General features: G+C 54.0%; 1 protein-coding gene across 2 annotated transcripts; it reads right to left on the reverse strand.

The window, feature by feature from the left end:
* Positions 1-2,767: 2,767 nt before the first annotated feature.
* Positions 2,768-15,739, reverse strand: PHYHIP (phytanoyl-CoA 2-hydroxylase interacting protein). Of its 2 annotated transcripts, none has more exons than XM_039868063.1 (5): positions 15,724-15,739; positions 9,812-10,005; positions 8,438-8,612; positions 6,532-6,649; positions 2,768-4,892 (listed from the first exon to the last, which is right to left on the reverse strand). In XM_039868063.1, the coding sequence occupies exons 1-5, from the start codon at positions 15,737-15,739 to the stop codon at positions 4,358-4,360; spliced, it is 1,038 nt and encodes a 345-aa protein (XP_039723997.1). In that variant the 3' UTR covers positions 2,768-4,357. The 2 variants fall into 2 exon arrangements, with proteins under 2 accessions (XP_039723997.1, XP_039723998.1); XM_039868064.1 differs by lacking the exon at positions 15,724-15,739 and adding an exon at positions 13,589-13,948.
* Positions 15,740-17,318: the final 1,579 nt, after the last annotated feature.

Genomic DNA, 17,318 nt, shown 5'->3' on the forward strand with positions numbered 1-17,318 from the left:
GCTAATGCCCCATGCTTCTCAGTCGTGAAGTGGTCACAAGCTCGAACCTAAACATAGCTGGTTGTGAACACAAGCTCTACCATTTGAGGGCCGTGTGTCCTTGGGCGAGTCATTTCATCACTCTGAGCCTCAGTTTCTTCATCTAGACACATGGGATGGTGACACTTCACAGGGTTTCAAGGAAGGAACAAGATGACCTTTGAAGAGAGCCTGTCCCAGTGCCCGGCAAGCAGGAGACTCTCCAATGGGCCTCCTTTGCTTTCCCTCTGCTGGACAATTTTCCAGCTGCTGGACTACTCTCTTCCAGTGCTTAAAGGAAGCTTCTGGGTACGTGACTTTCCAATTGGGCATCAGGAACTCAGCACAGAACTGTTCCTGCTGGAGAGGACAGTGCTTAACCCGCAGCAAGGAGGAGCTTGCGGAGCAGGGGACGTATTTCTGGCTTGCTGGTAGCCTTTCTGGGCGCCTCCCAAGTCACACCCTGTGCTTGACTGTCCCTGCACAGAGCTAATTCCACAATCCCTGAAAAGATCTGCTGCTCCTGTTTGCAAAAATAGTAGTGCCTGACTTGGGAGTGGAGGAAAGGGCGGCCAGATGTTTTCCCAGAGTCACGAGGCCCCCAACCCAGCCTTCTGCTGACCAGCCTGCTTCTCCTGCTCCAGCCCCCTCCCAGCCCCATGCCTTCCCCTCCCCCATCCCAGGAACATCTGGTTCCAATCTTCTCCAGATGCTGTGGCCAAGCTGTTTTATTGCCAATCACCTCAGCTCAGCTTCCTGAAGGCCTCCCTCCATTTTGGGGAATAGTTCCTCCTCGTCCCTTTCCTTGGGACCCTATAGCCACTTCTTTCCCTAGCATGGAGAAGAGACACATGCTAAAGCCAGATGAAACTGTGAGGGTCCTCAGAGCAGGCACCTCCCCTCCCAGTACCTTGCGGGGGACTGTTATTGATCCAGGATTTAAAGAAAGATGCTGGCCTGGAAGGAAAGGAACAGGCAAGGAAGTGTGGGTATCTGGGCAGAGGAGACAGAGAATGTGTGTGTGTGTGTGTGTGTGTGTGTGTGTGGTGTTCAAAGCATTAATGCATGTGGCCATGTGTGTGTGTTGTCTGTCTGTGTGTCTGTGCCTGCGCAGCGGAATACTCCACCTGTAACTCAGAGGTGCCCCTTGGTGGCCACTGATTCATTCTCCCTGAACAGAGCTAACTCAGGGCCTCTGCACTGGACAGTGGCAGCTGCGATCCAAAGCTGTCCCTCACTTTGGAGCTCTCTCTGTGGCCACTGTGGCCATCTTCTAAATCCAGCCCACAGAGGAAGGGTGTGGGTGTGTGTGCGTGCGTGTGTGTGTGCATGCGCGTGTGCGCGCACCCACACAGACATCTTTCCTTCCACCAGAGGGACGCAGGCTAGAAGGAACCCTAGGGCAAACGCCAGCAGATGCCTGGATAAGGCCTGGTCTGATGGGCACCTCAGGCATCCCGGGGCAGGCGTGTGCCAGAGAGCAGCCATCTGGAGGGACGGAGGAGGAGCAGGTTCTCTGGAGGAATCCTTCATGTCCTCTCACCCCGTGTCCACCACACCTCAGCTGGCCACCTTCATCCCCCACCGAGAGGACCCTGAGAGCCAATCTCTCCTCCTAAGAAACCCAGAAGGGTTCACAAAAGGAAGACTGAAGCCTGCGCCTCTGGAGGACTCTGAACCCCGTCAGCTGGCAGCAGGGAGGCAGGGGGTTCTGCCCAGAGGTGGAAGGATGGACCACAGTGGTCATTCCCTGTTCTGGGAATTCCGGACTCCAGCTGCTGCTCAAACCCTTTTAAATAAGCCTCCTGGGCATTTGTGACTCCACAGCCCCCCCTGGTGTTATTCAGAAACTAGGCATGGGCTTGGTCAGCCGGGAGAGATGTGGAGACCCTTGGGAGGGCCACTTCCTCTGAGAGAGGCCCTGCCCGTGTCTTAACTGTCTCAGGTGCCTCTGGCACACACGGTAGTGAAACGAGAAGATTTCAGTCTGATTCAAATGCTGGCCCCTGTCGCCTACTGACTAAGACATGGGCGAGCCTTTTAACTTCTTTGCGCCTCGATTTCTTTATACGTTAAAGGGGACATGGCACAGGGCCATTGTGAAGACTAAACAAGCTGATGTGTGAAAAGCACCTGATGTGATGCCTGGCACATAGTAGGCCCTCAGGAAGTGGTCCTTTGCCCTTCAGCTTTTCTTCCTAGCCCCAGGAGGCTGTACCCAAACTCCGGGTGGCACATGTTCGTTGGGCCTGAGCCAGGCAGTGTCAAAGAGGTGACGCTAATTTTTCTGGAGCTCTTCCACTCCAGTAGAGGATCATTTTAATAAGTTCATAATAATAGATGCAGAGGTGACTCAGATCTGCAAACGAGGAGTCCTGCTGGGGAGAGGACATGGGCTCTGGGGGAGGGAAAGTCAGCGGCATCTAGATCTGATGCTGCAGCGGGAAAGGCTCCAAACAGGGGGGCCCGGGAACCCTAGTTAGCCCTTCAGATTGCTATAGGTTCTCCCCTAAGAGGCCTCAGTTTCCCCTTCTGCGAAGTGTGGGATAGCTCCAAGTGACCTCCAAAGTCCCTACCACGCTGGAGATGTACCTCTGCTTCCTGAGCCCCACTACCTGCAGCAAGATTTGTAACAGGTTTGGAGACCATTCCGGCTGGCCTGTCCTGCGGGGCACTGCCACGTAAGCTCCTCTGTGATCCTATAACGTGCCCACCTGCCCCTCCCAGAGCCCAAGGAGAGGCAAGGCTCTCAGGCCATGGTGGTTTATTGATGCACATCAAAAGCACAGCACAGGCGAGCATGCCCCAGCAAGGGGCAGACAGGGGGCCAGAGGAGGGCAGCGGACCACCCCCATAACAATGCTGCCGACAGAGGAGAAAAGGGCCTGGGGGCCCATGTCCTCTCCTCCACACACCTCCAAGGCCCCCAAACCTGATCCATACCACAGAGACAGCTGACCGCACCACTCCTTATGGCTACAAAAGAGGCAACCGGCTGTCCCCCCTGCCCCTTACCGAGATATGGCCTTGTTGGCCTGCCGTCTCCTTCTGTCCTTCATCACAGAAACCTGGCTGTCACTGTGGGGGCCGCTCTCCTCTACCTCCATCATCCCCAAATAGCCAGTTGCCTCCATCGACACCTCACCCTGTCACCCCACCTGGTCCGCTTGTCTCAGGGGGTCCACCCTCACCACCCTCATGACCCATACAAAAGTAGGAAATAGGTAAAAATATTTTTAGGCTTAGGAAATTCTTCAGTGAGAGCTCCCCAGGGAAGAGGCTCTCTGCCAATAGGCTCAAACAAGGGGCGGGGGGGTGGTAAGGATAGTGCCAGTGGGCAGGGGCACAAGGTAAGGTGGCAGGGAAGCCACAGTCTGGATTACACATAGGCACAGTGCAGTCACGGCACCATGGCAGAGAGAGCGAGCAAAGTGCACAGCCGGGCGGGCGCCGGGCCTCTGTGGGAAAGTTCTTGGGTCTAGTTCCACAGCAAGTCCCCTCAGGGCGGAGGCAGCGCACTCCTGGCTGAAGAAGGGGGTCCCTCTGGGTCTCAGGGGTGTCCTTCCCCCTCCTCGACCTCAGTGGCTGCCATTCCGGGCCCCAGTGCTCTCAGCAAGGAAGAAGGTCTGCGGGAGTCTATATCATCTCCAGATATAGGAAGGGAAAAATACCAACAGCCTGGATGCCCCAAAGCCAAGAACGAAAAGAGGGCCCCTTTCTAGAGCACAGGTGACAAGGGGGGTACAACTCTCCCCATGCAGGAGGAGGTGCTTTAAGTCAAGAGCAGCTGGGGTCACAGCAGTGCAGGGGACTATTTATAGGGGGGAAGGGCCAGACCTTGAGTAGGGAGCCCTGAGGCCCAGCTAAGCGGCGAGGGGCATCCTGTGGTGGACCTGAGTGGGGTGAGTGGGGCTAAGGAAGAGCACCCCACAGCTCTCTGTGTCACCTCTGGAGGCAGGTAAGCTACACGTGGGCTTTGGCCTGGAGAGGCTTCCCGGGGCGAGCCTAAAGGCTACAGTCTCCGTGAGACGGAGGCCTGGGATTAAGCAAGAAACAGCAGGACACGGACACCAGAGAAAAGGGGAAGTCTCCAGAAATCCCAGCCCCCACCAACCTACTGAGGTTAAGAGCCTCTCCAGGTCTACTGGGCATGAGTGGGCTGCACCCACCAAGGGGACCACCCTCTGTTGCCTCTAATGCCAAGGGGTGAGGGAGGGGGAGACTGATGGCAGGGAGGGAGCAGGGGGACAGGGGAAAGAAAGCCAGCTCCCTGAACCGATGCCACCCAAGCCTGCCCTGCCTGTCATCACTCCCTAGTCCCCCAGCTCCCCAGGAGTCCCTAGCGGCCCACGCTGATGTTGCAGGTCTTGCAGCTGGGGTCTTTCTTGGCATCAGCAGTGGACAGGCTCATGAGCTGGTGGCCGCTGATCTCCCCCAAGGTGCCCAGGGACAGGTCAACAGGCTCGGTGTAGATGACTTCCAGGATGAGGTCCTGGGCGTGGCGGAAGACCAACTCCCCATCCTCCACGCTGCAGGTCAGGAACTTGTTGCAGGCAATGTCCAGGAGGGGCAGGCGGTCTCGGCAGAAGCGGTCCCCCAGGGAGCCCTTGGGAGCCAGCACCAGGATGGCGTAGTGGTAGGCCGTGTACATACAGTAGAAGTCCGCAAAGTAGAGGTTGGTGCTGGGGTTGAAGAGGCGCTGGGCGGGGATTTGGAAGCGCCAGCGGCCGTAGGGGGAGTCCTGAGGGGGCTGGCCCGTGTTGAACTCCGTGTTGCAGCTGAAGAAGACGCCGTGGAGCATGCCGCTGGTCGGGGAACCGTGGCTGCCACTGTTGTCCTTCAGGTAGGGCTGCAGCATGTTCCCGCAGTGGGTCCTACCCCCCCCAGGGGAAATGCCAAAGGGAAGAGAAAATGCCACTGGTTAGCTGGGCTGAGGCTCGGCTGCTGTGTGCAGTGAGAAGGGAGCCAGCCCAGCTCCTGGCTCTCCCACCAGCCGCCGCCTCCACCAGTCACAAATAGAACTTCCCAGAACGAGAGTAGGGAGGGCCCTGGAGATGGGCTGATCCAGCCCACTCCCTCACAGAGGAGAGGTCTGAACCTGCTGTTCCCCAGCTTAAAACCCGCTGATGGCGCTCGAGCGAAAAGCAAGGCCATCACGATCTGGTCTTTCTGGCTCTACCTCCTACCACCCCCACACCCACAGGTGACATGGGAACCCCACCCAGCTCTTTTCTGCCTCTATGTCTGCATTGCTCTTCCTTCTGCCTGGCTGCCCTTCCTACCTTTCTCCACCTGGCCTGGCAAACTCTTATTCATCCTTCAAGGCCCAGCACAGGTGTCCCCTCCTCTCCGAAACCTTCAAGGAACATCAGGCACTTACGTTCAACAAAATTTTTATTGCCCATTATGTGCAGGACACTGAATTTTAGTCAATGATCGCACATACTTATCACATTCCATCCGTCAGTACTGTTCCCTGACAGACTCTGAGGTTTTCGGAAAGGGAACTTTATTCATCTAAAGATGGCACCCTGGCACATATGGGTGCTCTCCCTCTCTTTCTTGTTGGCTGATAGAGAAACCCAAACTGAGCCAATGCCCTCCTCACTCGCCTCACTGCCTTCCCTCTTTAGTACGAACAACAAAGACCCCTGAGGCCTCCACTGCCCTGGGGTCAGGGCAAAGCCACCTTCCCGGCTGATGCAGTGATAAAGACAGCACTGGCGGCAGCTTGCCCTGGCCTGGCCTTAGAAAGCAATGGACTTGGAGCAGTGTCAGCAGGATGGGGAGGATGGGCAGCCTGGTCCTGGCTGTCCTGAGTGACTAGTGACGTGCTGGCTTTCTGGCCTCAGGCTCCCCATGTTTCGGCTGAGGGTACTGGGTGGGATCATCTATTGGCTCGAGCATTTTTGGATGAGAAACCCCCTCTCTTTTCCCAAAGAAAATTATACATAGGCGAGCCGTAGGCAATAAAAGCAAAGCTGCTCAGGTTGAATGATAGATGTGGGTTTCACCAAGTCCCATCCTTGGATCTCCTGGACAAGCCCTCAGCACCACCCTAAGAGCTGCCTGAGATGCGCCCTGGAGCCTCAGGCTCCCCAGCACACAGTGTGAAGACCGCAACCCTTCACACTCAGAATCCATTCACACCCTGTGCCCACCTCAACTCCTCCCCTCGGGACCCCGCGCCTGAATTGGAGAGATAGCTGAGCTGCCACATTAGAACCCAGTGATAGGAACCATCCCCAAGGAGGGTCCCACCCAGGACCTCACTTGCTCAGGCCTGTTGGCACGGCACCCCAGGTCATCCCGAGTACCCTCTCCTCCCCTGGAGCCCAACCCCAAGCCACTGGCTGCCCCCAGGGCCAACCAGTAATGGGATGGCATGGAGACTCCATGAAGAGGGTCTGGCAACGGACAGGGTTGAGGTGACACCAGATGGCCTGGGCTGCTGAGGCAGCTGCGCTGAAGGAGGAAGGAGGGACCCGGTGGGCCACGCAGGGCCTCGCGCACCTGGCGTGCTGGAAGTACTCCTTGTGATGGTTGCGGTAGAAGACGGAGAAGCGCAGCATGCGGCCAGCGATCTGCTCGGCCTTCTCCTGCAGCTGTGCCAGGTGCTCCTTGGCATAATCTGCAAGAGTGCAGGTGGGTGAGATGAGAGCTGGGCGGGGACCACAGCCCGCCCTCGTTCCTGCCCCACACGCACACATACACCAGCCCACCTCTGTGCTCAGAGCAGCAGGGAGCACCCAACAGCTACAGCACCTGGGACCACATGAGAATGGGCCAGCTGGATGCTGTCTGTCCTCGTCACCTCTGCACCTCAGTGCCAGAGGCTCCGAACTCTCTGCGTCAGGCAAGGGCAAGGCTGCCCAGTTATACAATCATGATGGGCAGGCAAAAGAAGGACTGAGAGGAGAGAATTTGAAGTTCTTTAGGGACAACCCCTTGAACCCAGCGGGTAGAAGGCTGCCCCCACAACCATGGGGAAGCCAGTGGTCATTACAGGCAGGGGCTCATGCAACCCCTTACGCTCAGAATCCGGGGTAAGTGTTTAGGCAGACCGGGTCTGGGGTGATGACTCCACTTGAGCATCCAAAGAAAAGCAGAAAGGCCTGGAAACAGAGTAGTGAAACTAGACCCTCCCGGGAAGCGGGGACCCAGGCAAGGCTACTGCTAGCTTAGACAGCACCTTTGTACAAACTAGGAAAAGGTCCCCTTTCCTCCTAGCTGATGCAGCTCTGGCCAGGGTGCTGGGTTTGACAAGAAGAGTGTGGACTGGACTGCAGCCATCCCCAGCTCCCTTGTTTGAATTAAACTCCCACTTCACATGGAGTTCTGGGGTAAACCAAGAGGCTTTCCCTACAGGGAAAGGGAGCACGTCCAGAGAGTGGGGTTTGCAGCTTAGCTAAGAAACAGCGCCACTCAAAAGAGAACAGCAGTTCGAGGAGATGGGGCACAGAACTTGGCAGAGGGTAGAGCCAGCAGCCTCACAGGCCCGGGGCTAAGAATGTCCCCTGCCCCTTCCTTGTGACAGAGAGAGATCTAGGGCAGTTCTCATCATGGAACATCATGGGGCAGATCCTGGGGCATCAGCGACCAAGTACGCATGAGCCTGGCGTTTGTTCGTGCTGGAATTTGCAAGCTAAGTTCTGCTAAGAAAGTTCACGGGACCACTGAATATGGCTTATTTCCCCGGGCTAAGTGGAGGCTCAAGACAAGCGAACAGTGATTGCTCCACGAAACATTATTCATCGACCAATGATCGATTAAAAACATGCGGTCTGGCCACACCATGCATATTATTCCACCTTAAAAAGGAAGAAAATTCTGACATATGCTACAAAATGGATGAACTTTGAGGACATGATGCTAAGTGAATAAGCCGGTCACAGAAGGACCAATACTGTGTGGTTCCCCTCACACGAGAGTGGTCAAATTTACAGACAGAGGTGGAATGGTAGTTGTCAGGGGCTGGAGTGAGGGGAGAGGCGGAGTTGTCATTTAATGGGTACGGAGTTTTAGTGTAGCAGGATGAACACGTCCAGGAGATCGGTTGCATGCTAGTGTGAATGTACGTAGCACTTCTGAACTGCACACTTACCAATGGTTAAGATGGTAACTGTTACATTATGTGTATTTACCAAAATCCAAAAACGTATGTTTGGGCCAAGCCAGAAAAGTGACTCCATCCCTTTATGGAAGTGGTGTTGTCATCATGATTAGCTGTGCTCACGTCTGCCTCCTGCATCAGGCTGCAGGCTTTTGAGGGGTAGGGGCAGGTCTCCTCCACCTGTGTCTCCCCAGTGGCCTAAGCCTGGTGCTGGTGTACAGCAGGTGGTCATAGTGTTTTCTAGGTTAAGACGAAGCCCCGCTCCTGAGCATAATTAAACTGGCTGTGCCCACAGGAGGGCCTCACCCCCGGTGCAGAACTCGACCGTCTCACTCCAGCCGGACACCAGGTACTCCCCGTCGCTCTGTTTCACAGCGGTCTGTACTGCCACACTGTACTCCGTGCGGGGGCTCAGGAACCAGTGGCCTCTCACCGTCATGGGCAGTGGCACAGCTTTGGCCACAAGCTTGGTGGGGACATCCTGAGACATGGGGTGCAGACAGAGAGCCAAGAGTCAAACTAGAGGTCATGCCCAATCTTGGCATTCCCTCAGACCTCCACACCCCGGTGGCCCATGCCTCCTGAGTAGGGCCAGAGTCTTAAGGATTCGATGGCTCAGTGCCCTGGACACCATTTTTCTGCAGAAGCAAGCAGGTGGCCACTGGGAAGACCTTACCGATACTCCCCAGCCTCCACCCCTCCTTCAGGCCTGTTCTCTTGGGAACTAAGGAGAAACGCCACTGGGGTGGAGGCCTGCAAAGTTGAGGGTGGTGAGACCTCTATTTTCGAGGGAGACTTCGAGAGCTCTGCACACTGCAGTGCCGTCTCCACGGCAACGGCCAATGCTGAGAAGCCAGGGAGGAAGGGAAAATATGCCTTATTCTTTGGGGGGGGGGATGGTTAAGGGGGTGGTGTTGAACATTCACGTCACCGTGGCAACTGGCCTGCCAAAAGACACCCAGATCGGGGAGCCAGTTCTAAAGAGAGAGAGGGTGAGTAACCCACATGATGCCGTCGTCGTGGGAACCGGCTCCTTCCCACCTCACTCTTCTCCCTGCCTTTCTGCCAGCGTAGAAGATGGGAGCCTTCTTCCCGCTGGCCCCCAGAGCAGCTTTAACCCAGGGAAAGGACACCCCAGCCAGCAAAGGACTCTCTCACGTTCCTTTTCTAAACCCAGCAAATAGGCCAGAAGGCCAGGGGTAGAGAGGGTCACAGAGGCCTGAGGGGGATCATTGAGGCCCCAGCAAAGGGCCCCACCCCTGCCCATGGGCCACGTTGCACCCAATCAACAAGGCTGCTTGCTGAGTCAGGGGCCGTGCCCAGGTGAGACGTCACGGCCTGACCTGGGTTTTCTCGAGCCCCGGTCTAGCACCCCAGTCATGATGCTGGTAATAGTGTTCGGTTCGCTGAGCCCTGAGCCAAATGCCACACAAATAGTACCTCACAGAAGCCTCTCACCAGCCCACAGGCGCTGGCAGCATCATCATTCCCTTTTCACCAGTGAAAGAACTCGGGCTCAGAGAGGTTCGGTAGCTTTCCCAAGGTTGCACAGTAAAAAGAGCCTGGATTGGAACCTGGCCTCTGCAAACCCACAGCTGTCACCTCCAGGCCCTGTGTTATCCTGCCCCACCAAGAGCAGGTGTGGGGGAAGTAGCGGAGGCTCTGGCCTCCCTCACTCACCCGGTGCTTGAACTTGTTGGAGTTCTTATTCTCCTTCTTGTTGAGGTCGATGAAGTAATGGGTGACCCTCTCCAAGTCACTGTTCTCCATGGCCCAGGAGATGCGGAAGGAGTCACAGGTGATGTTATTGACCTCGATGCTGTGGGGCGTGGACAGCAGTTCCATGCTCCCCTCCTGTTTGGCTCCTGTGGGGACTGCGGGGAGACGGAGAATCAGCACCTCCCTCCCCATCACGGAGTTTTCTGGAATGTCTTGCTTGCTCCCAGCATCCTTTGCGAGGCGGAAACTTGAGGACCCATTGATTGCACCTGCCCCATCACATCTGACGGAAAGATTACATGAGGAAGGCTAGAGGCGGGGACCGAAGGTGGGATGGGGTGTCCCCCACGGGGGGGAACTTGGCTCTCCTTGGAGGGGTCTGCAGAGCAGACGGCACCTGACAGGTGGCAGAGGCAGTGGGGATGCTGCAAACGCAAGGCAGGACAGATTCGCAGCAGATGGAGCCGAGGAGGGAGCCCTCAGCAAGCAGGCGTGAAAACGAGAAAGGGGTGGGGGTGGAGAGAACAGTGCGAGGTGCAGGAGAAACAGGAAGCACCCACCGAGGAGATGGGGGTCAGGGTGCAGGCAGGCTTAGGGCACCAGCAGCCAAGAGGCCAAGGGTGCCAGGAAGGGTACCAGGGCTCCGGGGCTCAGGCCCCCCTCCTCTCTGGGGTGACCCCGCAGAGGTCACCATGACACAGGGCTGGGCGTGCAAGTGCCACAGAGACACACGTGGATGCACTGGTGTTGGGGGGAGGGGCGGCTATCACAAGCCACAGCCCTTCTCCCACCCCGTAACTTCTACTATCCCTCGTTCCCTCTCGGCCATCCTCTATTGCTTTACTTTTTAAAATAATTAGTTTTACCTTTGACATCTATTGCAGCTGACTACGTACTAATAATTTCATAAACACCATCTCATGCAAGCTCACAGTAGGTAGATACTATTATTATCCCCATTTTACAGATGAGGTAGTTGAGGTTGGGGGGTACTAAGGTGCCAAAATCCATACAGCTAGAAAATGATTTGGACTCACGTCTCTGACTTCAGAGCCCAAGCTCTTTATCATTGAACTAAGGTTGTGTCTCCTCGCGTGAGAGTGGGTGTGCGCGTGTATGTCACAGGTGTCACGTGTGTGGCATATGCGTATGCACAGGTACACATCGTTTCCCGCTATTTATTTTTCCTCCTCCTGTCCTTCTCTTTTAAGCAATGGCATTTTCTCTCACCTCCCCTTCTCGCTCGTTCACTTCTTCCCCTGGCTGCTCTTCCAGGTGTAAAAGGACCACATCACCATCACTCTCAACTGTGCTTAGCGAGGAAGCGCGGACTCTGGCCCTGACTTTGGCCTGGCTCATTAGAGCTCTGGGGAGCAGGGTGGGGAGGGGAGAGGGAGTGGGGAGGGAGAGGAGAGAGAGGAGAGAGGAGAGGAGGGAGAGGGAGGGGAGACGGGAGGGGAGGGGAGGGGCTCTCTCTGGGACAAGAGCGGGAGTGCGGGCTGGACTTTCTCCCAGTGGAATCCACGCTCCCCCGTTCTCCCTCAAGCCCAGCCCCAGCACACCACAGGTCCCCGGAGTGTCAGCTCCTTTTCAGCTCCTTCTCTCTTCCTCTCCCCTCCTCGTCCAGGTGCTAAGGGTGAGGGTACCTTGTGCCTTCAAAAACAGTACTTCTATTTGTAGCTTCCAAAAAATCCAACCCACACTCCCCTGTCAATTAAGCCTGCTCCGAAGCCTGGCAGTTCTAAATTAACCCATAGGCGGCCTGGGTGGCAGGCACAGGGTGAAGAACGTGAGTGATGGCCCTTACCTGTCCCAGGGTGTCACCTGTGTTCTTGTTTCATTTTAGCTTCCCACCCTAAAGTGTATGCCTATCTGTTGAGAGGTTCAGACAAATGTCAGTGGCTTCATGTACAGGGAATTCTTGGTAAATAAGCATGGGGGTGCTACTGGGTTCACCCCAAGATAAAACAGAATGGGTTGGGTGTCTAGAAACAACTGCACAGTAATAAACCAGTTTGTAATTCACAGGGACAGGTGTGGAGCAGTGGAGAGTTGCCGCCCCCTGGGCTCCCACTGAGCTTCTCCCCAGGAAGACGCACGTGTGCCCCCACGTACACACACACACGCAGCCATGAACACGGGCACAGCAACACAGACACGTCCCATCCCAGGGAGGGCCTGAGCAGCTGCCTCCCACTCACACGGAATGCAGTCCACACCCCCACTACGGGCGGCCACTTGTTCCTGCCTCAGTCTCCCAGAAACAGGGCAGCCGTGCTTGGTGGCGGGGTCTCCAGGACCAGCTCATCCTTTCCCCTCTATAGTTCTAGGAGAACTGAGACTACTTCCCATGCGAGCTTGGGAGAGCGCCTTGAGTGACCCTCGGAGAACAGTAAAGCTGGGTCGACCACGGGTGGGCATGAACTCCAGTTCTCCAAACCCAGATGACTGAGGAAGGGCAGGGTATGAGGGACAGGTTGAGGCAACACCTGAGAAACACCTACACTCCCATGTAAATCCACCCTGACCCAAGTATTCACACACCCACATGCAGGTGAGAGCGCGTGCGTGCACACACAGGCACCAAGTGTGCCCACCCACACCTGCCACCCACAGGATGCACACACCTTCTCAGACATTCTCATTCCCACACACTCACCTACGCACTCAGGTACTTTCTACCACTCTCCACATTCTAAGAATGTCCTGCAATGTTCCCTCCGCAAGCTGTCACTTCCACGCGGACCCACGCATGAACATGTTCACAGTCTCATGCACACACATATGCATGCGACCTTCTCACAAGCCATATTTGAGGGAAAAAAGAAACCACAGGCACCAACATGCATGCATGCCACCTCCATAGAAAGCAGGCACCCCATACGCCTGTTTGCACTTCCATGTACACTCACACACACGTCGACCTCTGCCCACATTCTGGTATTCACTCTCAAGTCTTCTCCAGGCTCAAAGACACGGACTTTGAAAAGGTGTTTGTCTCTGGACACACTGCCAGCCCTGAACCGTCACATGCCAACAGGTTTGCACACCTACGCAGCTCTGCCCACAGAAAGGGGCTTCTGCCCACACTCTCCACCTACCTACCCGCTTCTGCTCCAGAGTCACACCTTCCCACATAGAAACCCTCTGTCGATATGTACTCCCACACACATGACAAGCGATATGTCCACTCCATAAATATACTGCTTCGCACTGTCCCCTCCTACGTGTACCCACAAGCTACTCCGATAAGTGATTCCCCACACATGTGCCTCACATGTACAAGAAACATATGTTGTTAGACATGCCACACAGCAGTCAAAACCCACACATGAGCATAACTGCACGCAGACAGAACTATCTACGCAAGCAATCCTCCAGTCTTCTCGAAAGCATGCATACACCGTGCACGCACTGACACCCTTTGCCCATGCCCATTCAGAAAAGCCACTGCATGCCAAAGGAAAAGCTGTCCCCCACCCCACCGTCCCTCTGGGCACCGCTGACTGCAGCAGAATGGTCACGGGGTGACTAGCCGTGGTGCCCTGGAGACTGGATCCAGCTGTTAACCCCGTGGCCAAGGGCCTGGGGGGAAGGGGACAAGGTCGTTGGCCCTTGTAATCCAGAGGGGCATGGCAGGCAGCATCAGGACCTTGGTGCCCCTGGCGTCTAGCCCCCGGCCACCCCGATTCCTCTCGGAATTGGCAGCAGGATGATCTTGGGAGGAAGGGCACTCACCTGGCTCCACCGGGCTCTGCAGAGGAAGACCTGGAAGGGAGGGAAGGGACAGCCCTCTGTGTGGATGGCCCCCCAGGCAGAGGGGCAGCTGCCAGACCTTGGGTCACAGGCAGCAGGGCTCACTGGCTCCTCTCGCTCCTTTTACGGCTGCCAAGAAGGTTTCTTCCATGCCCCGCAGGCAGCCCCTGCCTGCTCTGCAGCTCCCCGCTGCCCCGGGAGAGGTGATGTTCCCAGCCGAGCGAGCGAGCGAGAGAGCGCAGGGAGACGCAAGAGCGAAATCAAAGCAGCGTGGAGGAGAGAGAGGCAGAGAAGGCGAGAAGGAACGGGAGAGCCAGACCGAATCTGGCTCCACCAATGGGATCGGTGGCTGCCCAGCGTCAGGTGACAATAAGCAAGCTTGGTCCCTGTTCGCCCGGGCTGGTGGGAGGGGGAAAGGGCAGAGGGTCTGGAAGGGAGCTCCTGGGATGTCCTCACAGGCAGAGGCGGTGGCTGCTCCCTTTCCTGTTCTTTCAGGAAACGTGCCCTTAGCAGAAGTCCTTCCAACACACCCTTACTTGGAAATCTCTCACTTGAATGCAGCCCCTAAACTTTAGGATTCTGGGAGAGGGGTGGGGCTTAGCCCAAGGGCTTTGGGGAGCTTAAGGCAAAAGTTCTGATGAAAGGGAAGGGGTATCTGTGCAAGGGCAAGATCCAGATCCGAGGGGAGCTGGGGAGTGTGGAGAGGGTCTGTCTTAGTCTAGATCCTCTCCTCGGGGCCTTTCATTGACCAGTGGCTCCATTTTCTTACCAACTCTATCAAAAGATATCAGACCATAGCCCCAGGAACCCTAGTGGTCTAGGGAGAATCCTCTGGCTACATAGGTGTCCCCAGGGGAAGAGCCAAGAGAGAGAAGTTGTGGGGCTGTGAAGGGTATGCAGAGCCAAGAACGTGAGGGTGAGAGAGACACACAGAGCTTGGAGGGTTCACATCCCAGCCAACCATCTGGGCTCAGAGGAGCCGAGCCCTGAACACTTTGACCAGAAGGGGTACTGTAAAAGCCTCTCTTATCTGCAGGAGGCTTTTCTATCACCAAGAAATGAGAATCCTCAAGGAAGAACACTCAAGGAAATTTGAATCAAGCAACTGACAGGGAATATGCGCCATGTGGAAAAGCATGGGCTTTGCGGTCAGACAGGTATGGTTAAAATTCTTGCTCTATCACTTTCTAGCTGGGTGACTTTGGACAAGTTACTCAACCTCTCAGTCAGTTTCTTTATCTGTGAAATGGGATAATAACGCAGGCTTATTGTCATCATTGGATGAGATCAACACGTAAATCACTCAGCTCCGGACCTGGTATGCAAGAAGTGCCCAGTGACCTATCAGAGCTGTTTTCATTGCCATCGTATTGCCATCGTATTGCAAGGAGTGCATAGTCTTTTAGGGGAGAAAAGATGGACATTTAGGGACACAATTAGGGAACAAGAAGTAGACAACTAAATTGCAGGTACAGGTAAGAATTCCGAGGAGGAGTCAGGGCCAGTTCCAGGGCACAGGTGGGGCCCAGTCAAGAGCAGACTGTGGAGGCAGGAGTGTGGTGGGAGTCTGGAGGGGCTGGTGTGGGGACAGCAGACCGGGGACAGCAGACCACGCAGGCAGGCTCCAGGTGAGGGCCTCAGAGAGCCACCGAAGGCATGAGCTGAGCATAAGAGACACTCACTGAGAGGGACTCAGGGGCTGCAGGCATCGGCAGCAAAGATTAGAGCAGGTGGCAGTGGACAGAAAGCGAACAGTTCACAGAAAGCAGAGACAAGCAGAAGCCAATCCCATCTAACTGGGTGTGGAGAACCTGAGCAAGTTTGGTCGGATCCTGAACCACAGAATGCGGTCTGGTGTGTTACTCTGAGGCAGGATTCAGCACTCCCTTAGCCAAACAGGAGTAGGTCCCGCCCTCACACACCTATGCTGAGATGGTGAAACTCCGAAGAGATGCAAAACGTAATCTCATGGTTATGGCCAGCGCCAGACATCTGCACCAAAAACCTATCCCTACCACCTTCTGGAAGGGTGGCATGAGGAAAAAGCCAGTTTCTTTCTGCCTCAGTTTCCCCCTCTGTAAAAGGAAGTCTAGTCCCAGCATGTCTCTGCCTCTCACCTTGGCAGGATGGCATGTAGCGAGCCCATGAGATCATACGTCCCGAGCAGTGAACAATAGCCCTCTGAATGTGCTTTTGTGAAGCTGCGTGCTGGCGTCAGTTGAAGGCACCAACTCTCTCAGGGGTTTTGCCTCTTCTTGCCTCAGAGGACTTCTCTGCAGATCACATGAGGAAGCACACGGTAGGAAGAAAGCATCACGTGCCAAACATAACTACCTCCGCGTGAAGCCAAACAACTGCCAAGAGGCACTGCTGCTGCGTTTTTATCTCTAATAACTTTTTATTATGAGTAATATGTGATCGTGGTGAAACGAGATTTAATTCTAATATTTAAGAGAAAAATCAAAGTTGCTCATTTCCTCACCATTCAGATATATGCCTATGAGAGATATACTTTATTAACAAAACTAGAAAGTATAAATACTGTTTTATAACCTGCTTTTCTCACTTATCTGTTCATTACATCGTATTTCTACAGAATCGTTTCAGCCGCTGTGTATGTTCTATTGTCAGGTGATACACCCTTTTTGGGGGAGCCAATCCCCTACTCATCTGTGATTAAGTTATTTTACTTTTTCTCCATTCTAAACAACACTGAAATGAACATTCTTACAGCAAAATCTCTTGCCACACCTTAATTATATTTCCAATAAAATCTTAAAGCATATGGAACATATTTGGATACAGATTTAAACAAACTAAAAACAAAAAAAACCCCTATGTGGCAATTGGGAAATTTTAATATTAACTAGATATTTGATAATATTTAGAAATTACTAGCTCTGGTGACATTTTATGGTTATCCTTTTAAAAGGATTATCCTTCAGAGATACATTTTATAATATTTATGATATCTGTGATTTGTTTCAAAATTATCTGGGGTGTGAATGGAGGGGTAAATGGAACATGACCGGCATGGGTGGATAACTGTTGAAGACAGTACATTGGGTTTCAATTAACTATTTTCTCCACTTTTGTGCATGCTCGAAAGTTTCCATATTAAATATTAGAGCCATAGGATGATAATAATAACAAAAGCATTTATTAACCAAGACAGTGCAAGGCATGTGATTCTCACAACCCTGAGAGATGGAGCCATCAACTCCATTTTGAAAAAGGCTGATGGTGGGAAATGAGACTCAGTCCATATGAAGTAAAACTAGATTCAAATCCAAGTGTGAGTACAAAGGCTTGTTCTTCATGGTAGAGAGATACAGAGCCAATATAGAGTCTGAGGTAATAGAGATGAGGTTGTAAGTGAAAAAAAAAAAATCCACGGTCTTACTATTGCTTATGCACTTTGTAGACTTAAAATGTTTACGTGTATTTCCCATGGTTGAACTAAGCGTGGAGATCTCATTGACCAATGAATGTGTACACATCCAGACAGTCCAGAAAAACCTCCTCGTTCATTTACATGTGTTGACAGTGACAGGAGTGAGAGCAGTGACTGTTTATAAGAACTGTATGAATTTCTCACTGCTTATTTACTTTGCATTTTTGAAATTATGTTGAGACCTCTTCCAACTCTCATCGGTCACCTGGTTTGAACTTACTAAAGAGCATTAAAGTAATTCTAAATACGGAAACGTTT

Source organism: Pteropus medius, unplaced genomic scaffold (assembly GCF_902729225.1).
Source record: "Pteropus medius unplaced genomic scaffold, Ma_sr-lr_union100, whole genome shotgun sequence".
Taxonomy (NCBI): Eukaryota; Metazoa; Chordata; class Mammalia; order Chiroptera; family Pteropodidae; genus Pteropus; species Pteropus medius.